Source organism: Myotis yumanensis, unplaced genomic scaffold, assembly GCF_028538775.1.
Source record: "Myotis yumanensis isolate MYYU_CA2020_CCGP unplaced genomic scaffold, mMyoYum1.0.hap1 SCAF_9, whole genome shotgun sequence".
NCBI lineage: Eukaryota > Metazoa > Chordata > Mammalia > Chiroptera > Vespertilionidae > Myotis > Myotis yumanensis.
The window spans coordinates 58,243,723-58,269,228 of record NW_027223760.1 but is presented as its reverse complement, the minus strand read 5'-3'; the positions used below and the strand labels follow the sequence as shown (position 1 = coordinate 58,269,228).

The 25,506-nt window shown below is 37.4% G+C and overlaps 1 protein-coding gene across 10 annotated transcripts in view; it reads right to left on the bottom strand.

Moving 5' to 3' along the window:
* Nucleotides 1–25,506, bottom strand: part of HDAC9 (histone deacetylase 9) — a 751,983-nt gene that overhangs the window by 294,514 nt on the left and 431,963 nt on the right. For 9 of the 10 annotated variants that reach the window (XM_070424399.1, XM_070424405.1, XM_070424400.1 and 6 more), the window contains one exon: nucleotides 10,835–13,446. In XM_070424399.1, the coding sequence (XP_070280500.1) occupies nucleotides 13,132–13,446 (315 nt within the window). In that variant the 3' untranslated portion in view covers nucleotides 10,835–13,131. Of the gene's footprint in view, nucleotides 1–10,834; nucleotides 13,447–25,506 lie in introns of those variants that run through there. The other variant, XM_070424407.1, reaches the window with a different exon arrangement.

The window sequence follows — 25,506 nt, the reverse complement described above, 5'->3', positions numbered from 1 at the left end:
TGTGTTAACCACTGTCCTTTCTGTGAGAACAAAACAAATACAAATGAAAATATCATCCAAAATATCAAAAGAAATATTTCTTTCTTCAACAAGAAATGCACTGAAAGATTTGGAGATTGGTCAAGATGAAGCAATCACATCAAATTATAGCCCATGAACCAAAAAAGGAGGCTTGATTTAAAATGACAGTCTGTCCGCTAAGTTAGAGTTAAAATGATTCAATGATGATTATCTTGAATATCTACTAACAAACCAGTAACAAAATAACTAAAAATCTCTGAATAGAAAATGACAACATTCTCAACACTATATGAAACCACAAAGAGCAACTGCTCTTCTTTAGCTTCTCAATATTTATTTTTCACCTTCCCAAGGCCAAAATGTCATGTATTTTTGTAAAAGAAAATCAAAGCCAAATGGTAAAAATGCAAAGATTTGGTTAAACAAACAATCCGAATCTCAGTGGCTTTATCTGCAGCACGCCCAGCAACCAAACAAAGCCAAGATATTGTCCATCTCTCTGACAGACAAAGAGCCTCAGAGGCCCAGAGTGACATGCCCGAAGGCGGGCACGTGATGGGGCTAATTAAATTAAATAGCAGGAAACAGCTTTTCCATATGCCACCGCCTGGCCACACACAAACTGTAACAGTAAATCTTTTATACGAGTCAGGGAAAAACGTAACCATTAAAAAATATACAGTATCAACACACCATCCAAGATTCAGAAGCTGCATAGCCACATAAACTCCTGGGGCCTGGACTTTAATGCCAAGTGTGTAAGGACTTCCCAGTCCACTTTAGGAGCCATCCAAAAGTCCATGGTCATTAGAGAGGATGAAAAAGAAAGCCCCACTACCAACACTTTAACTTGAGCCAACATTCTGACTGCTTTAAGGACACCTTTTTACATCAAATTAACTCAACACCTCAGTACTTCTGAATCAAAGTTAAAATAAAATGTACTGCTCACTTTCCATCAGTTTTCTATCCTACCTCCCCATTACCCAACTGAAAATTAAGAGATAACTTGAAAAAAAAGGCATGAAGTCTTAAGCATCTATTGAGAAAACTCTTTTTCTATATTCCCCACCATTTCTCATCCAATAACATACTTTTCTCTAAGTTTGTCATGGTAGTTCTAGGCTCTTGCTTAAGATGATACAATTTTAAACAAATCCATACCTGCATATATCTAGAAGACTTTCTGTGGGTTGGTAGGTACTATTAATGTTTACCAATCAGGGTTTTCATCAGCACTGAATTCTAATGTAAAGAACGGGAACGATAAAATAGTAATTGTTATCTTAGAAGCATTATGGTGGAAAAATAAGGACAAAGAAACTGCTTTCAAAGGGATCCTAAATCAGAGGATTGCATTATAATTTTAACTGAGAGACACAGTAAATCCAGAATCAGTGTCCACTATGGCTTATCGGCTTAAACAGAATTATGTAACATACACTAAATATCTAATATAATATACAAAATGTAAGTGGTACTCAATACGTTTTTTGATGAAAATGACATTTATGGTAGCCGGTATTCAGATGCTATAAATATCCCATTATTCATGCCTTTCTAACTTGAATTTAAGAATTTCCACTAGATTTATTATGTCTTGCTATATGAAAGAGCTGACTGCATTAATGAATCATGACTCAATAAAATTATAGTATACATGATCTTTAACTAGAAAAACACACACACCCAATTCAGGGACATTCAATGAAAGAAAGAGAAAGAAAACAATCTAATTTTAAACTGAGATTTTGGAAACTTATCAGTATTATTATTTTTTACTCGGTTTATTCCATATAATTATAGGATGACAAAATGTTAGCCAATACACCTGGGTTAGCAATGCCCGTTCAGTCTGTTTGTGGACCATACCAGAAATCAATACACAATTATGAATGTTTGTTTCCCCATGTCTACCTTCAAAATCAATATTTGAATGTAAAGATAACCAAATATCTAGGAAATCAAAGGCCTGGGAGAAAATGGTCAAGCCAAAAAAAAAAAAAAAAAAAAAAGAACTGATGTGGTAGGAGCCCGTAAGTGACCAACTTCTAAAGTGAAGCCAGACCTAGAAGTGAGCTGAGCCATCTCTCCACCCTCCTCCCCTCAAATGCATTGAGCCCTTCACACCTCTACTGGATCCCATGTTCCTTCTCCATCCTCATTCCTGTCCCAGGGCCCTAGGCTAAGACTGATAAATCTTTGACTTTATCCATCTCTGTAAACACACAGGACAATCAATGAACCCCAGAGAACTCACAGGTGAGAGAGAGAGAGAGAGAGAGAAAGACCACTGCAGACCTGCTCCAACAGAACTTAAAGTCTTAAGAGGTTTGACATGATCAATCATCTTTAAAGAAATACAACAAATTTAAATTGTCTGGCACCTCAAATATACCATTTGATTTTAAGATTTGCTATAAAGCAATAGTAATCCAGATTCTGTTGTAATGGTGCAAAGTTAGACATATAGATCAATGAAATAAAAGAAAGCATTCAGAAATTTGGTCACATATATGTTTTCAAATGATTTTTAAATGGCACTAGAATAATTCAAAGGAACAAAGATAACTTTTTTTAAGTAGTGCTGAAAAATTTGGGTACTTTTCTTCACATCATACACAAAATTATCTGGCTCAAGATGGCTTTACCTTAAATGTAAAAACTAACTAGAAGAAAACATAGAAGCAAATCTTCCTTAGATAGGACACTAGAGGCCTCATCATAGAAAAAAAATTGATAGAATGGGATCCATCAACATTAAAACATTCTGTTCTTCATCATAAAAGACATGCTATGGGTCAGGTAAAAAAAATGCAACATATATATCTAGAAATGGATTGAGTGCAGAATATATGTTATTTTTATATTTAGTAACAAAAAGACACTCCAATAAAAAGCATGTAACATAGTGGGATCAACAATTTACCAAATCAGATACACAAATCGCCAATAAGCACATGAAGAGACAACATTAGGGAAGCACAGCATAAAAGCACACTGAGATTCTACCCCACATCCACTAGAATTCATAATGTTTAAAAATTACCTGACAATACCACGTGTTGGAAACAGGAACTCTAAAGACATTGTTAATGAGAATGTAAAGTAATAAGCAATCAAAATAACTTGGCAGTTTCTTACAAAGTTAAACAAACAGCATACTCCTCAACTATTCCACTTCTAGATATTTACCCCAAAGAAATAAATGTCTACCAAGACTGGTATAGAAAATGCATAGCAGCTTTACTCATAATCACCCACACCTGGAAATCACCAAAATTTCCATCAATAGATGAATGCGTAAACAAATTGTGGCATATCCATAGAATGAAACACCATCCGGCAATAAAAAAGACCATATTACTGATACATACATGTATGGATCTAGAAGCATTTTCTGAATGAAAAAAAAAAAGCAAGACAGAAAATATCACAGACTCTTTTTAAATGATGTATTTATATGAAATGTTAGAAAAATCAAAGCGAATGCCTAGTAACAAAAAACAGATGAATGATTGCCTGGGGCTCGGTGGGGAGTGGGAGTGGGAACTTGTTTAAAAAGGAGCAGGAGGGTAACTCTTTGGAGTGACAGAAATATTCTATATTGAGATGGTGCTGTACACATTTGTGAAAATTCATCAAACTGTACATATATAAGGAGTGGATTTTTGTATGTGAATTATATTTCAATAACATAGGTTAAAAAATCAATAAGATTTAGGGAGTTAACCCAAAATAAAAATCTCATTTCAAAATTTTAATTCAAGTTATTATGGGAAAAAGACTCCCAGGACATTAGAAATTGGACATTTTTGAATTCCTGGGAGAGCCTCTTCCTGGGAACTTTTTTTTTTTTTTTTTTTTTACCTATTTTCATAGCTAGAAAAATATTCTGAGAATTAACCACTTTGCATATATCCTATATAATAAAAGCCCAGAGACTGAAACAGTAGAACAATCAGAATGACCAGGGACCAGAATGACTGCAGCCCTTCGACCTGGCTGACCCCAACCTCAGCAGGGGCGTGGGCGGCCTACAAACCGCCTGCGTCCCCTTGCCCTGGCCAGCCCCGCCCCCCAGCAGGGGTCCCCCACCCCAATCCGGGGCCCCCATCAGGGCAGGCCGGCCAGCCCCCGACCTGTGCACTGGGCCTCTATCCTATATAATAAAAGGGTAATATGCAAATTGACCCTAATGGGGGAACAACCAAAACGACCACTTGACCAGTCACTATGAGGCACACTGACCACCACTCAGTCCCTTTCCCTGGCAGGCAGGCTATGATCGCCCAATGGCAAACAGGGAACTGGGGGTGGGTGGTGGGGGATGCAGGGGGTGCCAGGCCAAGACCCCCACCCCGCCGGTCACCCCACACAGAGAGGGCGACCCATGGCGGGGGCAGGGTCGGCAAGCGGGTGGGAAAAGCTGACCTCTCAGTCCCTTTCCTGGCTACCAGGCTCCAATCGCCTGATAGTGAACGGGGAACTAGGGTTGGGGGGGGGGGGGGCGGGGAGTGGGGCTGGCGAGCAGGTGGAATGGCCAACTTCTCGGTTCCTCCCTCTGGTTGGCAGGCTCCGATCACTCAATGGCGAACGGGGAACCAGGGGTGGGTGGCGGCAAGGGGCGGGACCAGCTGTGGGCAGCCGGGGAAGATGGCCCTGATCACAGGCCAGGCCTAGGGACTGTACCACTGGTGGTCAGTGAGATCTCACAGTGAGAGTGCCTCTCGGCTGACCGGGATGAGCGGCACTCCCACAGTAGGCAATGCTCCCCACCAGTGCACGAATCCATGCACTGGGCCTCTAGTGAAGGTATAAAATACATGGAAATACTTCAAATTTGAATGAGGTAAATAAAATACAAAAATAAAGGAATGAAGTTGGATATTTTCACCAGTTAGTCCGATAACTCAAGCAATGAAGCAAAAATCAAACCATTTAAAATATGCACCAAAAAACTGAATGTTAAGTTTACTTTAATTCATAAAGTATAAATAAAGAGGGATTTGATATTACCTCCACCATGACCAAAACATGTCAGGTGCTAAAAATATAATGTAGACTTACTCTTTATCATGTTAAAAGAAGGTATTAGAAGGAGAACTGATGACTATTCAAAATCAGGGAGTGATTTATTTAAGATCAAGAAATCATCTCAGGTGTTCTTGTTCCCAGATGGAACTAGTTTAACATTCACCAAACTGGAGATAGAGAAAACTCCCCCACCCACCTCCTGAAAAAAAAAAAAAAAAAAGCTTCTCAGAACATTTGGTAACAAGCAAAAAACACAGAAAAGTTGAGTACAGACAGCCCCTGATTTACGATGGTTTGACGTATGATTTTACCATGGTGCAAAAGCAATCAATCTCACATAGTAGAAACCCTATTTTTAATTTTGATCTTTCCCTGGGCGAGGGATAGGGGATAGGAGACTCTCATGATGCTGGGCAGCAGTGATCAGAGATCACGAGGTGAACCACCAATACTCTAAGGCAGTGGTTCTCAACCTTGGCTGTATATTTGAATCACCTGGGAATCTTTTTAAAATCCTGATTTCTGGGCCTCATCCTCCGGAAATTCTGTTTCTTTGTTATGGGGTGAAGCCACAACATTAGTAACAAAGAAACAGAATTTACGGAGGATGAGGTCTAGAAATCAGGATTTTAAAAAGATTCCCAGGTGATTCTAATGTGCAGCCAAGGTTGAGAACCACTGCTCTAAGGTGTAGTATGAATGCATTTTTTACTTACAATATTTTCAATGTATGATGAGTTTCTTGGGACATAACCCCACTGAGAGTCAAAGACATCTGCACTTGCTCATTTTTCCTCAGTACTAATTCTGATGCCACATATATTACTTACAGAAACAATACCCCGACGAAAAAATTACAGTGATCACATTTAACAAATGAGTAAACTGACGCTTGGCAGAACTAAGCAATTTGCTCCAGGTGGAGTTGCAAATAGACAATAAAGTTGGAACTCCTGAAGTCCTACAGAATCAGCATTGTAATCACCAGGCAGGTATATCTCTAAGGCAATCCCACACATGAATCACAAACAAATGCCACTCTTCAAGTTCAGTGCATATATAGTCAAAACAACATCTTAATTTTTTCCATGGCCAGTATAGTTTTCTTTATTTAAATCTTCAAAAAGACGAGGTCAATTCACTTTCTAAGATTAATTTGAATCACTTTGTCTTCTTTCCAATAGAATACATTGATGTAGAAAAATTCATGTGCTAAATGAAAATTGTTTGATATGTTGTATTTTTACCAAAATATGTCTCAGATATTAAAATAAAAACAATCATCAGTGATCCATATAGAAGGTAAATTATGAAAAATCATAATTGTGTCTGAGCGGTGCTCCCCCTGTGGGAGTGCACTGACCACCAGGAGGCAGCTCCTACGTTGAGTGTCTGCCCCTGGTGGTCAGTGCGTATCATAGCGACTGATCATTCCACCATTCAGTTGATTTGCATATTACTCTCTTATTATATAGGATAAGTTCAATTTAGTATTAAGGTAGAGACTAGGGAAAGTTACAGCCAAAGAGAAAATGAAGCGATATGATGGCTTTGAAATCAGAAATAGGAGTATTAACTGCTTACTATAAAAAATGAAGAGGAAATAAAGAGATGATTTCATGATAATTTATCCAGAGTCTAAATGGTGGTTCCACTGACTGAAAGGGAAGAGCTGAAAAAAAAAAAATAGCCCATTTTACAGGTGATGAATTTACTAAGTTAGAGATGTGAGTGAAGCAATAAGTGAATTGTCCTTTCAACTGATAGTGTTAATAAAACATCTGATAGAATTTGAGTTGCTTTTAAGATAAAGAAGGAAATATTTAAACCTTTTAACCATTAAGATGCTACAGATCTCCTCCCACATAGCATTTTTGCCTGTATGTTAGATTAGGTGACAGCAATAGAAAGATACTGCCAAGAGCAAATAGTATTTTGCTCAGGTTTTATAGCCCACTTATTTCCAAAGGAATGTAGTGTGAGACCTATTAACATAACTTAAAATGAGAGGAATACAATCTAAATTAGCATTCACAATGGAAAATATGTGAACCACAAATGCAAGCATATATGTAATCTTAACTTTTCTAGGAGCTACATTAAGAAAGTAGGAGAAAACAGGTAAGATGAATGCTAATCATGTTATATAACCTAATAAATTTTAGATATTATCGTTTTAATATGTAATCAATATATATCTTTGTTACTTAGATAGGAATATATATTTTATACTATGTCTTTGAAGTCTACTGTGTATTGTACACTTAAAACACATGTTGTTTGTACCAGTTATATTTTAAATTCTCAATAGATTCATGTGGCTACCAGTTTGGACAGTACAATATAGCGGTCTTGGCAGAAATTCTGACAATGAAGGCACAAAGTCCAAAGCAGAGACACGAACATTAGTTCAACAGAAATTTTAAGTGCAAAGTACTAGTAGACAAATAAAAATGGGTAACCGAGGTAGAATTTTAAAGCCATATAAATGAAAAATAACTCCAATTTAGTTTCAAAAGGTCACCAGAATAAAAGGCATTTTTAAAAGAAAAATAAACTTTATGTTTTCTTTGGTTTATATTAGATATAATAAACATCAAGATTGTAGAATTTAAGTGATTCATTGGGAAGAGAAAAAGAAACAGCATCAGAAGCTAGGAAGCAATAAGAAGCAGCAACAGGAAGGCAAAGAAGCAAAACCAAACTTAGAAATCGGGAAAACAGCTCATGCGTGAGAAAATGGAGTCCAAGAATTATTAAGCTCTTATCTCTAAAAATAACTCAAACGCATGGAAGTATATATTTAAAAAATAATGTATATAACTCAAAATGGATCAAAGACCTAAAAGTAAATGCTAAAACTATAAAACTCTTGAAAGAAAACATAGGTGTATATCTTTGTTGGCAGTGGATTTGGCAACAGTTTCTTATATGTGACACTAAAAGCAGAAGGAACAAAAGAAAATTTAGTAAATTAGACTTCAACAAAGCTAAAAATGTTTGTGAATCAAAGGCCACTTATCAGGAAAATGAAAGGCAACCCACAGAATGGGAGAAAATATATGCAATTCATATATCTGATAATGGCCTAGTATCCAGAGTATATTTAAAAACACTTGCAACTCAACAACAAAAAGACAAGCAAGGCAATTTAAAATTGGGCCAAGGACTTCAATTGACATTTCTCCAAAGAAAATGTACAGCCATCCAATAAGTAAATGAAAAGATGCTCGACATCATTAGTCATTAGTAAAATAGAAATTCAAAACAACCATGAGCTAGTAATTCACACCCACTGGTTTAGCTACAAAAAAGGGACAATTACAAGTGTTGGAGATGATGCGGAGAAATTGGAACCCCTCATACACTGCTAGTGGGAATGTAAAATAGGCCATTGTGTTAAATAATTTGGGGGTTCCTCAAAAGTTAAACAGAGCTACCTTATGATCCAGCAATTTCACTCCTAGGTATATACCCAAGAGAACTGAAACCATATGTTAACACAAAAACTTGTACATGGATGTTAATAGCAGCATTGCTCATAATACCCCCCAAATGAAAACAATCCAGTGTCCATCCACTGGTCAGAAAAGATAAACTCACAAATTATCACGATTCTAAAAATTGAACATAAATGTTTACAAGAATTAGATTTCTCATCTATGCATTAGGAAAAAATAAGAATACTAATCTCCTAAATTACAGCAATGATTAAAAGAGAAAACTGATTCAAAACAGTTTGAAAATGCTGATGGACAGAGAAAGGGGGGAGGGTAATGTACTAATAAACTTGGACATGTAAAAGGATGTTGCACAATACAGTGTGATGGTGAAGTTTGAGAACAGGGACTCTAGTGCCTGGGTTCGTGGGTACAAATGAGAGTTAGAGTGTCACTAACTGGGTGACCTTGACCTTAACTTCTCTGTGACCCAGTGCCCTCAACTCTACAATGGGACAATAATACCTACCCCATAAGGTTTTTGTGAGGACTTAGTCAGCAGATGTAAGATACTTAAAACAAAACATGGTACATTGTATGTTTGCAATAGTTAAATTTAATTAAAAGTCTTTTTGTAAATCAAGATGATCCCCCAAATTTGCATTGTTTAAACCCTACAGTTTATAAGCCTTTAAGAAGTTTTTGTTATTTTTTTTTTAATAAAATGAGAATAGGTTCTGAAATAGGCAGGTTCTAAAAAGTCACATTCCCAATATCCTGTTTTATTTGCTTGACTGCTCTCCCATTCCTTCCCTTTAAAATTATTGATTATGAAAGGAATGGTAATCTACCTCTCAAAATCCTTCCCTTGCATCTCTGAGTTCCTGATTATAATTGGTTATAATTTGAAGACCTTGATTATTTATCATTGTCAGCCTACAATTATATACCCACAATTGCATATTTCCAGTAATGAAAAAAAAATCACAAAGAAATGCCACATCAAAAATAATACTGTTGTCTATAGTATATCTGTTGATTATTAGGTTTCAAAAAAAATGTGTAGTGTCTGAATTCCTTCGTATTACAGCCTTTAGAAAAAAAGAAAGATGAAACATAAAAATATCTTAAAGACTGTCTTTCTCAGATCTATGAAAAGCAGCAATCTCCATTTCAGCAGCCACCTCCACTAAGGAAATGTAATGGATATTTATTGTGAGTCCTGGCAAAAACTACTTTTCTGAAGAAAAACTTTCTTCAGAAAAGCTGAGATTGATGCTTTTTATTGAAATAGCCACTTTACACTTTGGAAATCAAACATACAGTATAAAACCATTATCTAATTGATTCCTCCATCCCTTTTTTGAGGATGGCTGGTACCTAGTTCATCTTGTAATTTTACAGTCCAAAGGCAATTTTTAGGAAAGCATGACTGATACTGATGATATTCCCACAATTCTGACCAAATTATCAAATGTATGGCATTATAAAATGATAGTCCATTTTATAATAGTCAATGATATTAGCTCCAGTATTTTTAACAATCTAGGGCAATACTGTTATGACTTAGAGTAACTTTAATTTGTATGACACTATTAGTTAGGTTAAGGGGATCAAAGAAAATATAACAAATATTTTAAACTATTGAACCAAATACACAGCAACACATTATGAACTATTGGCTAATAAGTTTTGCTAGCAATTGACCAGAGAGGAACAAGGTCTGCCATGGCCTGGGGGATGTGTCTGGTCCAGTTCCCTTTACCTGAGTCAGAGTCCTTATTTCTCACAGTCGTATTAAATAATTATTTCCATATAAGGTGAGGTAATTTAATTACTCCTTTCTCTTAAATTTATGTACTGTCACTTTATACTTAGAGATCAGACTCTCACTGTAGTAGATAGTACTGTTATAATACATGATAAATTATTTATATTCATATTTATTGAGTGCTTGTTATATTCAAGGGATTACATTAATCTGATTAAAATAACTTTTTTATGTTGAGAAAAGTTAGGAATTGACATCTATTTACATAAAATTTTATACTGACATCAAGATGATAACATATCATGAAAAAGGCCACACTGGGGTATTAAAAATGCAACAAATTTTACCTGTATTTGCTACTTGATAATGGCTGACATAAATACTTTAAAATCATTATTGTTGGATTTATTATTTTTAATGGCATAGAAGTAACTACTCAAAATATGTTTATTTTTCTGTTTCAACAAAGAATGGCAATATATTTTGGTATGTGACACCTACTGCATGAGCTTCGAATTCGATTAGATATCAAATTTACACAAAGCCATATGTATGAAAAGGGATCTTTTAAAAAAAACTTTATTTGAGAAAGGAAGAGACTTATAACAGAAGGCAAGAAGAGAAACATACAAACAATATATTTACAACACAAAACAAGAGATCACCATCAAGGGTGTAAATTATAATAAATACAGTAGATTTTAAAAGAGACAATTATCAATTAGCTCTAAGATTATTTAAGTCCAGCTTTTCTTTTCACTGGTTCCAGGTAGTTTCTTGATTAAATTCAAAGAATATCAAATTCAAACAAATTAACGTCCACCAACTGTACTGATGAAGCTCTCTCAAGTGACATTATAAAAAATAGGCTTTTTTGTTCTTCATTACATATCTTTGAAGTAATATTATACAAAAGTCTGCTCAGCCACATGTTCCTCCCCAAATAAAATGTATTTTAAAAGATGCACTATCCCTTTTTTATGAAATTGAAAAAAAGACTTTAAAGAAAATGTATATTTATGAGATGGAGAAAATATACAATTTTATCTTAGGAATGCCATATTTTAATGCAAAATAACTGACAAAAAGTCATTTTAATCTGAAGGAATATACTAACCAAAATATGTTGGTAATAGGAAGTGTTATAGCTATTTGTCAAATTATCAGGTCTTTTTTCATTATATGGAAAAGTTTTAAACTTTCTAACTTCTAGTTATATTAATTTAATTTGAATGGCAACTTTTTAAAAAAGGATAATGTATCTTTAGCAGTAACCTTTTTTTTAAGAAATATTTTTAAATGTCACAGCAAAATGTAAACAACATGTGCCAGTAACATACAATTGTACAATGTCTACATTTGGCAAAACTGCTATATCTCCTTTGAAACAGGATACTACACCTTTTAATACCTCGGATTTAGAAATATAAATATTTTAATAGGAAAAAAAGTCACAAAGATTCTAGGTCAATTTGGATTATTCATATTAAAGGGGTCTTAATACGACAAATCTTTAACTAGCTTAACAAAAGTAAACCTATAAAACAAGGTAAACATATCAAAAGGGAGTATTGAAGGAAATGTTCCAGTGAAAAGCTTCCTTAACAATTTCCCTACTTGTGGTGTTATTTTCTTAGACAATAAATCAATTCATAGAGTGCCCTTTAAAAACAGAAAGAGTAAAACTCTATCCTCCGTTTCTCCCCCCTACATTCCCCAGCACATGAATCACTTGGACTTCCTGTTTCCACAAGGCATTTCCTGCTCAGCCTCATAGAATCCGTTTTCTGTAGGAGAACAGCAGGAACCTGACAAAGAAGTGACTTAAATAAACAGTCTTCTGTTGCCTTCAAAGTTGTTTGTATTTTATAGCTTCAAAGGACACAGTCCTTCTAAAGGTGCATTATGTACAAGTAGGTTCTTTTGTTAAGCCCCACTTTGCTAATTTTGCCAAAATGGTATGGCGTCTGTCATGTCATCATGGAATTATACTTAAGAGATCCTAGGGGTAATGATAATAAAATATGATATGCTTGCTTCTTTTAAACATGATTTTGACTTCATATCAGATGATAATCTTACTGTTGCTGTGTTTTCTATAATTGTAGATACTACAATAGGGTATCTGATTGGCCCGTAGGCTGCACGTTAGTTCTTAACAACATTTGCATCTGCTTCACTTGATCTTTTTTTGATAGACAGTGTCATCAAATAACACACGATAAAGTAAAATGAGCAGTGCTCGGTGAGACATCATGTAATATTTAAAATAGTGCTGCACTTTGCATCTATATATTTAAAACCACCTCTATTCCTAATATTTTCAATTGCAATCTATACAGTAACCTAGGACTAGTGGCATGGTAACCAGAACATTTCACTTAACAGAAATGAGAGAGGAAGGAAGGGGCAGACTACCTTTAACAGTGTTCAAGACTGTAGCATGATACATTATGTACAACGCTGTGAAAATTGAATTCTACATATCAAAAAAAAAAATCAAGAACTAATAGAATGTGTCATTGATCAGACTGGGAAACTATCCAGCAGTCACTGATCTCAACAGAGAAACTGAAACAACAGTGAGTTCGTTTTCCTTAGAAGTAATGGATGTGGCAGGCTTGAGGATGGGCTTAAAGCCTGTTAGTTACTTGGATAACTATGTAGTATCGTATTAGTGTAGCAGGTATTTCCTTGCCAGTGACATTTCAATGAAACCTTGATATCTATACAGAGATCAGTATAGAGAGAGACCTCTATATAGATATATACACATTAGTTAGAACCCTTAAACACTAAAATCGAATTATTCAGTGATAGGAAATTATATCCATTGACCAAAACCTGGAGTGCATTTCATGTTCAGATAATGACTTTAATTACAAATCCTGGAGCTAAATCTTTGCCTATTACCTGTTGCATAAAAGCAGCCTGCTCCCCAGATTCCATTTCCTGGATCTGAGCATCTTCATCACTGTCCACTGGCTCCTCCTTGACCTTCACAGCCCCAACTTGTCCCAGTGTGTCCTCCACACCAACACTGCTGTCGCTCCTAGTGCTGTTGCCACTAGAGGGCGCTCTGTCTTCCTGCATCGCCTGGTCCCCCTGCAGCTCTTCCTCCGCTTCCTCCAGGTGCCTGCCTGGTTGCTTCAGTTGTTCAATAGATTTCGAAAGCAGCTAGAAGAGAGTGTCGAGGGGTTCAAAATTCAATAGTTTCTGGTGGTAACAGAGCAGCAAAATACACTTTGATTTCTAACGACTCTTGAACACACTTAGAAAATGGTGGAAAAGAGGTAAATAATAAACGTTTTTCTATGGAAATCATAAAATGTTCACAAGGACAGGTTGTACTGAGTCAATTTAATCCAAAGAAACCTGGACTCTCCCCCCCCCCCCCCCAAAACTAGGAAATGTAATGAAAATAACGGAAAGCTACTGAAAATGTTCCAAAAATCTCATTTTTCAACAAATGTCAACCACTATAAAAGACAGTACAAATCCTAGGAGTCCTTCTCCATCTAATTGTCCTATACTTAAATGGTCAAATGATAAAACACCTTCTTTCTTTCTTTTCTTTTTTAAAATATACTTTTATTGATTTCAGAGAGAGGAAGAGGGAGGGAGAGAGATAAACATCAATGATGAGAGAATTATCAATTGGCTGCTTCCTGCGCACACCCCCCTCGCCCCCCGCTGGGGCTGGAGCCTGAAATTGGGGCATGTGCCCTGACGGGGAATTGAACCGTGATCTCCTGGTTCATGGATTGATGCTCAACCACTGAGCAACATCGGCTGGGCAACACCTTTTTATACATACTTGTAAACCATAGAAATATTGATTTTGAAATCCTGAACTTAAAAAATATGCAAAACTTAAAAAAATTTGACAGCACTAAAAATGTTTTATGAACATATCCAAAGGGAAATTAAATATTAGGAAAGAAGCAAAGGATTATTTTTTAATTTGAGAATTGTTATCGAGACCTTTTATTTACCTTGTAAATTAAATCATACGTAATCTGCAATAACTGCTCACTGATTAAAAAAGATAACTGATAACATTAATTTAATGTAAACAATAGCAAAATATCATGGTATAATAGGGGTGGAGGGAATCCTCAGGTGATTTCACCTCACTTAGGCCTTTTGTTTTATTTGACAATGAGTCTACTGACTGCTCATCTGCAGGTCTTGAACTGTGTTTTCAAAAGTGGTTAGTTTTCCGCTGAGTCAGTGCCCATGTGAGCAACATGCCAATTATGTTATAAGCAGCACATTCGGAATACCACCACTAAAGTCATGAACACAGACTTTTCTGTGTGAAATTCTAGTTTACCTCTCACTCACACCTACCTATGTTTTTAAAACTAAATGCACGCTTTAGAGTTACAATACCTAAGTATTCAAACTTTGAAGGGTGTTGTAACCCCTTTAGGCAAAAACCTCAAATGGCCCTGCACACACTGATGAAGCCCTTCAATTTCACTGTAGGTAGAATGATTGGGACTTTTCATTCATTTTGCAACACCTGTTTATTGAGCGCCAACTACGTTTAAGAGACCATTCTAAGCACTGGGAAAACAGCTGTTGCCCTGCCCTCATGGAGCTCATAGGTAGTGTATTAGAAACTGATAACTAAACTCATTCTTGTTTTCAAGTATGGTAAATGAGAAAAAAAGTGAAAAGCACAGGGTGTTATAAGAGTATGTACCAGTTGGAATGGAGTGGAATGTGAATTGTGAGGGAAGGTTTCATCAAGGAAGTGCTATGTTTAGCCTGAGCCATGAAAGATGAAGGATGACGGAAAGGAGTAGTTAGTTATGTGCGTGAGGGGTAGAAATAAAGGTGAAGAGGACAAAAGAGAAAAAAACCCGTCTATGGTATGTGTGGTCATAGCCCAGGAACTGAGGGCCATGCATGAAAAGTTAGCCAGAGAGCATCAGAACACTGTCCAGGAAATGCCCTGTCACAAGTCCCTGCTTACTGAAGGGTGGCCCCACATCTCCTCCAGCTCTGGATGCTTGACTGCAGGAGTATTTAACAACCAAGAGGAAGGTACACATACCACCTGCTCAGTGAAGACTATGGTATTGCTCTTCCTCTCCTTCCCAGTTCCAACATGGCCTCTCAGTGCCTTGCCCTCCTCAGCTCCAGTGGCCTTGCCCTCTGCTGTACCTCAGCTCCCAACTCAGGATCACACCCTAGACTTGCACTCATCTGTAACTCAACACTCACCTAACTCTCAATTTCAAACATCACTCCTTTGCTCTGGTTCATCCACAGAATATTCTTACGGCAACCATTCTGACTCCAACCTGGAGGGTCCCAAAAGCTATGGAGCCAACCCCATTCTCAGTGCCCATCCCCTCCTCCCCTCATTCCCTCACTTCCATCCTTGCTGGATGAGGTCCCATTCCCCATCATTAAAACTCACTCCCTTACCTTATCTTTAACTCCCTCTCTTTTCAAAATTAGGACTTCTAACCTGGGTTAATAATAAATCTCTCCCAAACCCAGGCAGCTGGGGAAGCTAGGAAACAAATGAACAAATAAACTGCTGAGTGTTTCTCCTCAATTTCACGATCATCACCCTCAAATGGGTCCTGGCAACCCTACAACATTTATTTAGTTAATTTACCCCTACTCTTCCAATGACTGTTTCAAACGACCTTCTCTCTCCTCAAACTTCTAATATCCAGAACTTTTCCTCACTCCCTGCTGATACCTTTGTTTCTCATTTCACTGAGAAAATAGAGGCATCAGAAGAGAAACTCAACTGTCCCATTCACCCTCCTCCTGTTACAATAAAAGCAATGTCTGCACTCCTGTCCCAGCCAACCCCTTGGCTTACTGCCCCGGATCTCTCCACTCCTGCAATCATCCACTCTGTCCTCCATCACACATTGCCCCTCTGCTGGAGTGTTCTCATTTGTACACTTTCAGCATTTTCATCACTCTTACATGAACTCCCAGCCCCCCGAAAATAAACCATCACGTAGAACTTCACAGTAAAAACTCCTTGAGTTTTCTCACTTGTCATTATTTTTCCTTTCCCATTTGCTTAGAATTCACAACAGACAGGCTTTCATCCACACTATTTGACTGAAATCATTCTTGTTACAAAAGTCAAGAAGGACTGCATGAATGTCCAAGCTATTGGCAATTTGAATAGACTATTAATATGTGTCGGTGAGGGTGAAGCATTTTAGAAAGAAAAACAAGACACCTTTGAAATAAGAGATTAATATTACTAGTGTTGGTGCAGCCAAAGGCCAGACAAACTGTATGAATTTACTGGAATGTAATTTCCCAGAGAAAGCAAGTATGCCCAAGAAAATCTCTAATACTGACAAAACACTGAGTGTTCACAGAATATACCATAGGTGCATTTTAACCTAAAACCTTCTAAAATTTGACCTGTGATTATATTTCTGAGGTCACTGAAGTGCTCAGAGATCACATCATTTCATCCATGAATCAAGTTGGGTCAGTCTGTACAACCTCACTGGCAGGGATACGCAGAGGAAAAACTGTGTGTAACATCTTTAAAGTGCAACCTGGAAACAATGCCACTCTGCCCAGCTGTTCCCTTGGCTCAGATGCACTGAAGGAAACCCGAGGCAGAAAACTCCCAGAATGAATGATGGATGAGGTGGTAGCTGCACAAGAAGTCCGAATGGCAAAAGGGTCCTCTTCTAAGGGCAGAAAACTGCAGCGGTCGCCAACCGGTGGTCCGCGGACCCCTGGTAGTCCCTGAGGTCCGAAAGGTTGGCGACCACTGCATGGTTTGTAAAAAAGGAATGTTTCTTGATATGAAACAGCCACTTACGAATGAAGATCATTTAGGTACATAATGTTGGTGATGGAAATTTCATAACATTTTTCAAGTCCTTATTTTATAAGGAAGACACTTCATGCCCAAGAAAAAACCGAATCATCTCCAAAAACGAGTAGAAACCTAGACGTGTTTACACCCTTCCACTCTGCACTCTCCTCTGAAACAGCTATATTCTGATGACAACTGAATGAATATAAACAATTCCAACGTCTCCGCCGAGCTCCAAACTTGCATGTTCAGCTGCGTGCTTCATGCCTTTGCTTAGATCTGGAATATCGAATGGGCACCACAACTTTAAATAGTTCAAACATCATCTTCATTCCCATCCCACTCCAACGTATCCATCACCTATTTTCTCATTTGAGTGAAGTGTTACCCAACTGCCTGGGTCAAAAATCTAGGATTTATCTCCATTTTTCCTTAGTTGTCTTTTTCATAAATATTCGAAAACTTAATATTCGGTAGCAATGCTTTGACACCTTTCTTCCCAGGTTATGAAACAAATGCCAATGCTGATGTGAACAATACGTAACTACCACTATTTCACCATCGCTGGAACAAAATGTGCTCTTTGTTAAGTTTCACGAAATGTAAAATAGATACCTGGGACCTCTTGCAGCCAGCATGGCAAAACATAAAGGCATAGAGGGTGTTAGCCTGCACTTCTTCTTTATTTTAGGTATTTGACAAAAGGCTATTTTTGTTTAAACAGTCACATTGGCCCATGTGGAAAAATTAGCAAGTGACATCAGCAAGGGAAAGCTACAAGCAAAAGTCACAGAAAACCTGCCTGCCATCTCTGACTTATTTAAGATACATAAAATAAAAGATAACTTGGTACTATTTGTAAGCTTCTGGCTACTTACTAAGAAAGTCAGCACTCAGACAATGGAGTGTTCTCTATGGTTTTGAACTACAAACGTGACCATTACCAAGATGGTGATTTTTGGAATTTGTACTGTCGCTGAGTGGCCCCAGATGCAGGGAGGGGCTGTCTGCTTACTCTCAGTGGGGTGGCAGGGTCTCTCTTTGGTTGGACATCTGGAGGTGATCCCCCAGCAAAGCTGAGCTGCTGCCTTGCTGGCGAGAGAACACAAGACGAACCATCTGCATGGCAGATAAATGGGTGAGCCCGTGTGCATCTCAGCTGAGGCCCCTTGGGTGAGACACCACGTGTCATCTGTCTGACACCAGGTGAGTTACTTTGGTGGGAACCCAGCTGAGATGAAGAACGTGATGGCTGTACAGCTTCTCCCGCCCCTTTTATCTGTGTCCTTACTCATCTGTCAGTGTGGCTCTGTGTTCTCCGTCCTACTGTCCAGCAACTGTACGAACACTAAGAATGCTATCACCCTATGACCATTCTGGATTTGGGACACACACATGTATACACACTCACACAGATAGTCTATAGGCCAGATAGCATGATTTATCCAAATGTCTAACACTCCAGACATTATAACTCAATCCTTCAATTCTTATCAACCCCTAAGATGGTCATATCCATAGCAAGTCCATAATTTAAATGTCTTATATTCCATGTTGAACATCATATATTCTATTGGCAAATGCTGTATAATTCATTACATATTTAAAGGCTGTGCTGCTAATCTTTACACGTTAACCCATTAAGCTCATCTCGGTGTAAGGCACACTGTTTGATAAAAATCTAGAGGTCAATAAGCATAAGTGTTTTTGAATAAAATACCTTTAAATTCTGTTTTTTTAACTTTTGCCACAGAAATCCTTCATGTCCCCACAAATATGTTCAGATTTGGAATGGCAACTAAGAACAGGAGTGTATAGGGAGTAAATCTGTTTCTGATAGATATCTGATTTTCTGAAATTATCAACAAATCATTAAGCACAAGTTTGAAATTGATGATTAAACTATGTAAAATGACCTTTACCCCAACTCAACACTTTCTTATTTTGCCTCAGATTTTAAGGCAGATTTTACTTGGAGCGTGGCAATAGCACATATTTTTTTTTTTTAATTTTAAATAAATGTAAAATTCTTCTTTTGGAAAATAAAACCTTCCCCTTAAGCTCCAAGGAAACTAGATGTAAAAATAAGGATAAAATTCGGTCTCAATTCACAAACAGATTCGGTATACACCAAATGTTCTCAAAAACAACATGCAGAGCTTGGAGGGCTTTCAAATCTAGAGGTCTACTTAGAGGAGAACTCTGCTTCCAGCCAGAATACGCCATGCTATGCAGCTTCTGTGCATGTTAGGAAAATAACCAGGAGATCCAAAATTAAGTAACAAGAAAGAGAGATTTTCCATATATTAGTTCCTTATTCACATAAATTAAATTTTTAAACTGAAAAACATCCTTTCTTACCAATATTGAAGGTACATAAAATTAATCTAGGAACCAAGTAAATTCTTAATAAAAACTTGTTTATAACTCTAAATGATTGTCTAAAACAATACCTGGACTTTAAATATCCTTTCTATGGCTCTCAAAACATCCTAATATTTCAATAACTTAAATGAGTGTTAACTTCTGTGGAGGAGAATGAAAATTTCCTCCTCTCAGCTAGATTGAGAAAGTTAACCACTCACTCTTTCATTCATTCGACAATTTTTATTGAGCACTTATATATGCCAGGCCCTGGGAAGAAAGAGGAGCATTAGGCAAACTCTCAGTGGAGTAAACAGAAAATGAGCAACTGAAGACTGGAACTTCATGTGCTTGAGAATGATGGGGGGCGTGCCTGTGTTTAATTTGTCTGTGTAGGGAAAGCTTCTCTCAAGAGGTTGACTCTTGAGCTGAGAGAGACTCCCATACCAACATCAAGTCATGAAAAGGCTGGAGGTTGAACCTTCCATACAGCACAACTCCTGGAGGTGGAATGAGATTCCCTGCAGACAGGAGAGGAGGCCAGTGTGGCTGGAGCTCAGTAAGTAAGGGAAGGGAGTAGGAGATGAGGTCACTTGGGGGATAAGAGACAGATCAGGACAGCCTAGTAGGTCTAAGATGTTTGCATTTCATCCTAGAAGCAGCAAGGAGCCACTGGGGAGTCTTCAGCAAGCCTTTGGCATAGTTTGATTTGCATTTGTAAACGATCAACCTGGCCACTAGGGAAGATTGAATGGAGGTGGGCAAAAATGGAAATGGGAAGATCGACCTTTCAGAACATGAAATCCCCAACAAGAGAACAAGAACTATTAGGGGTTCCTCTTAACTGAAACACAGAGGACTTCTTTTTCCTTCTGTTACAGTACTGTGTAATTTTATGTTCTTTTATATTACATAACAGGATTTTCCTGATAATCTCTTTTCTGATTTTCAGCTGAATACTCTTTCTTTCAAAGTTTTCTTTTTTTGCTCTTTAAGGATAATGAATAGAGTCACAGCAAGGAAAGACATTCTTATTAATTATTCTTTTTCCTAATCTTTGGAGATTGTGAACTGTCTCAGGACAGACAAGATCTCAAAGCCAACGATCTTCCTATCATGTGACTTGTGAACATCTCCCTTTCCCCCCCCATTGGTCAATCCCTTTCTTGGTAAACTGGACAGCTCTGCAAATCTTATTTAAAATCGACAACCAAGAGTAAGCCCCAGGTGAAAACTGCCACGTGGAAATGTGTGCCCAGAATGGCAAGACTTTTTAATTTTTCAGAAGATGCCAGAAATCCAAAATTATATTTGAAATATTTCTATTTTTAAAGATTCACCAAAAATTCAAATGCTGTTAAGACACCAGGTGGGTCAAAGACAGCAGTTCAATGGAATAGATAGAGTCTATGACTGTCAGCTAGAGGCCACTATAAATCACCCCTTAGTCCCTTCTTGATTGAACATTCTGCAGTTTAGATCAGATAGGACTGATGTCTGCATGCTTTCAAAATACATCATCCTCACAATTGTGACATTTTTATATGTTCCTTACAAAATCCAACTACCTTGCCAGGGGTTGGAGGTAGGGGTAGGGACTGACCACAAAGGCAAGCAGAGAAAATTTTGGAAGCTGAGGGACCTGTTCTGCATCTTGATTGTGGTAATTATATGATAATATGCATTTGTCAAAACTCACTAAACTGTACAGCAAAAGGAATAAATTTTACTGTGTGTAAATTATACCTCAATAAAAATTCAATGACTAACCATAATATTGTTCCAAAGAGAAAACAAAGTCGGCTGTATGATGAATATAAAGATGTAAGAGAAAACTGGAATAAAATTTAGTGGTTTGGTTGACAACAAAGCTTGATGCAATATTGAAGGGAGTGGGAAATGTGTGCCTTGGAAATAGTCTAGTCCTTCCAGACAATCATCTCCATTAACAGAATAAGAAAAATAGGACTATTAGTCCCTGGCTGGGTAGCTCAGTTGGTTAGAGCATGGCCCTTTTATGCCAAGGTTTCTGGTTCAATTCCTGGTCAGGGAACATACAAGAAGCAACCAAATGAATACATAAATAAGTCAAACAATAAAATGATATTTCTTTTCTCTCTCTCTCTCTCACCAATCAATTTTAAAAAAGAAATGTTAGTTGTATATAAGAATATAAATACTGAGTTAGGATTTCAGTACTGCTTATTATGTTTACAAAGCACTTTCAGTACACTCTCTTGAGTGAGCCTCACCAGCTACCTCTAAAATGGACAGATTAAAGAATTATTGGACAAAGAGGTTCGACATTTTGACCAAAGATGCAAAACTAATAAATCATTCTATGGGACACCAGAAACCTCTCTTGGAAAGGATATCACACATTCTTGATCCTGCTATTAAAATTGCATAGAATTGTCTGTCTGCAGGTCTGTGAGCCCATTCAGAGAAAGAACATGCTTTCTTTATTTTCATTTTCAGTGTGCAGCATAATGGTTGCTAATAAATCTCCGTGGAACATCATAAGTTATTCCATGCCAGGAATTATTTTGTAGAACTGAATTTTTATTGCTGGCTGATACAGCTAAATTGATAGCAAGCGAGTAATGGTACATTCAGGCTATGGGAGCACAGCTCTGGATGCAATTCTGCCGGAAAGAATGGGAATACTCTAGACCATATGACATTTCAGGGTCACTATAATTCCTCAGATTTCATAACTATTTAGAGAAAAGGCAGAAAGATAGAGGGGGTGGGGGGGAATCTATAATCAAGAACTTATAAGTAACCAAAATCTGCAACAAGGAGACAGCTACACATTGGTGGTTTTCATGTCCACAAATCACTTAGCTATATTAAAAATTCTTTAGTTAAGATTTAATTATTTCATTCTGTCCAATGAAACTACTTGTCAAGGTTGGGAAACAACCAAATTATTTAGCTTCCCTCTCCCTTTGAACTCCCTGGAATCAACATCAGTCAAACTGCTCGCATGGTTTAATTCCCCAGATATGTTTCTTTCTCCTATTTTCTTACCTCATAGTCATGTCCAACTATTGTTTTTCTCATTCAGTAACAGCATCTCTGCCTAGATTAACAGTGCGAAGTGAAGAGGAAAGGTCAAGGTCCTTCCCTGCATCTCCAAGTTATGAATGCAGCACTGGGGACTTGTATGAATGTGACACATTAATCCCCTGAAATGGTCATTTAGTTTCTTTTACAAACACAGGATTTCATCACATCTAATAATAAAGCAACAAGCCATCTTCTGTATATTATAAACCATCCACTTGTAATTATATAGTGAAATGCTTCTCTATGAATTCTCTATGCTGATGTAAGCTGGTATTGCAGCCTAAGTGAGGTGTTTTTTTTAAGCCAACTACATACCTACACAGATCTATTTACATTGAGCTAATCATGTCAAAAAAGCATCCATTTAAGGGTAAAGTCAAAGTTTCTCTTATAAACTTCTACAGATAGATAAATAACCTAGGTGCCTTTGTACTGTTATAAAATTAAGGCTGCCTTTCAGTGCTAGCTAACGTTTTTTGGACATACTATCCATCTAATGGGCAGAATGTAACCTAAAAATGGTGATTAAAGACGCTGCATGGAAACAAGCTGTCAAAGGGATAGAGAGAAATTAAACCTGACAACAGTAAGGCCTACTTTCCTAAATGAAAGCCCAGTTCAAGTTTCTGCTCATCCATTTTTCAGAACTTAAAACGAGGCATTTTCCAACCACCCATGGATGAGATGCCAACATGTGCATTTCAGTCGAGCATCATGAAGTCAGTAGACCTTCAACTCCAGGTTTGCTCAGGATGCCTGTGAGATGTTTGCCCACGCTTAAAAAATGGCAACGTTACAACGTGCAGGAGAGGAATGCAGCCTGGCCCGGCGGCAGTTGGCTCTGCACTGCACTCCCATTGCACTGTTGGAAAGCATTATAAGTCAACAGGATATCTGAATGTCCTACCAACAGGTCCATAAATAAACCAGTAACAATGACATCAAAACCTTCCAAGATGGAGGGCAATGCATGGAAAGTTGGGAAGCAGGGTAAGGAAATGGGATTTCTTCATTCTGACAAACCCAAACACACACACACACACACACACACACACACAAAAAGATGACCTTCCTTGTTGTTTTTTTGCCTTGTTTTTAATTATAAGTCTTCTAGTTTTTGGCAAAAAAGAAATTAGGAAAACCTTGTCTCCTGCTTGGTGACAGGAACAACACTAAAATCAGAAGCACAAATCCAGGTGAAGCACAGGCTGTTGTGACATACATCCTATGTCGAATTCCAGCTCTGTCACCTGCCTGCCCTGTCACCTTGGTCAACATACCTAAGCCCGTTTAAATTAAGTTTCTTTTTATCTTTTTAATATATTTTATTGATGTTTTACAGAGAAAAAGGGAGAGGGATAGAGAGTTAGAAACATTGATGAGAGAGAAACATCGATCAACTGCCTCCAGCACACCCACTACTGGAGATGTGCCTGCAACCAAGGTGCATGCCCTTGACCAGAATCTAACCTGGGACCCTTCAGTCCGCAGGCCGACGCTCTATCCACTGAGCCAAACTGGTTAGGGCTAAATTAAGTTTCTTGATATTAAAAAATAGTGAGTTGTTAAGTTTGAGGAGATAACAACCATAAGGACATAAGTATGGTGTCCCAGCTCATAGTAGATCCTATAGGTAAAGGGAGCTGGTATTATTTAAATGCTCCTATCCCAAAGGAACGAATGGAAAAGGTGCTCGGAAGATGCACAGCACATAAAAGAAAAAGAGGGAAAGACACATTAGGAGAAACAGGCACAGGAACAAAGCCAAGATTGGTCCATGGTCCTCATCTAATTTTACTTAAAATTTTAATCTTGCCACAAGTAAGCCATGGATAGATAGAATTACCTTTATTAAAATAAAGCTAATATGAAGTGTTTACTTGTTAGATAATATGAAGGGTGACTCAGAAATGTAAACCTTTTGGAATGTATATGTCTAATAGTTGCTCTTCAAATTAATCTTTTTGGGAAAATATACACTTTGCTCAACAGTACACAAAATAGCTTTATATTAGGACTGAGTTCAGGAATAGTTAATAAAAAAAAGTAACACCCATACATATACATGCTCTGTTTGTATGTGACCACAGGCATGAAAGAATATACTCCGTTGGGCTGCTGTGGATGGATTACTGAGGACAAGGAGTGGGTATGAATCATGAGGGCTTATAGAGAATATATAACATTTATGTTAGAAATTATGTCAAGAAAAGGAATATAACAGATACTACTCACATAAAGGATAAAATTCTCTTCTAAAACTTAATGAAAGCTTTCCATTTGCTCTGTTCCAGCATTTGAGCCAAACTGTATTCATGCCTTGCTTGTCAGATATAATATCTACCTGTTTGAATAAGGGCAGCACAGGACATCTGCTTGGCCTGCCCTTTACTGGTCGTGTCTTAAATATATTTTTATTATGATAAAATAGCTCTCATGTCAAAATGTCTAAGTATCACAGTAATAAATATATAATAAATACTTATATCTGGAGTGAACCTTGACATATATAAGATATCATCTCATGATTTATGTGACTTTTTTTTTAAGTGTTGGCTGGTGTCCAGTCATAGGAATGTATAAAATATTTATCACCGAGCATATATAATAAAAAAAGAGAGAGGGAGAGAGAGAAAGAAAAAGAGAAAGGTTAAAAAAAAAAAAAGATGTAAAACGGACAAGACAATCAGAGAAGTAACCAAACAAGTCTCAAGTCTTATTTCCTCAAAGAAAACAAGCTCCTTCCCTCACGTCTTCTATCCTAATACTTAACACAGTGCCTGACTGTTGACTGGAATATCACACTCCCCCGCTCCCGACACTGTAAGCTCCATGAGGACACTGAATGTTGTTTTCTTGGTGCCTAAAATAGTGCCTGGCACAAAGCAAGAACTCAATATGATTTGCTAAATGGATAGAAGCACAGACCACTATTTAATTCAAATAAGTACTGAATGAAGAAAGGTTTCTTTAAA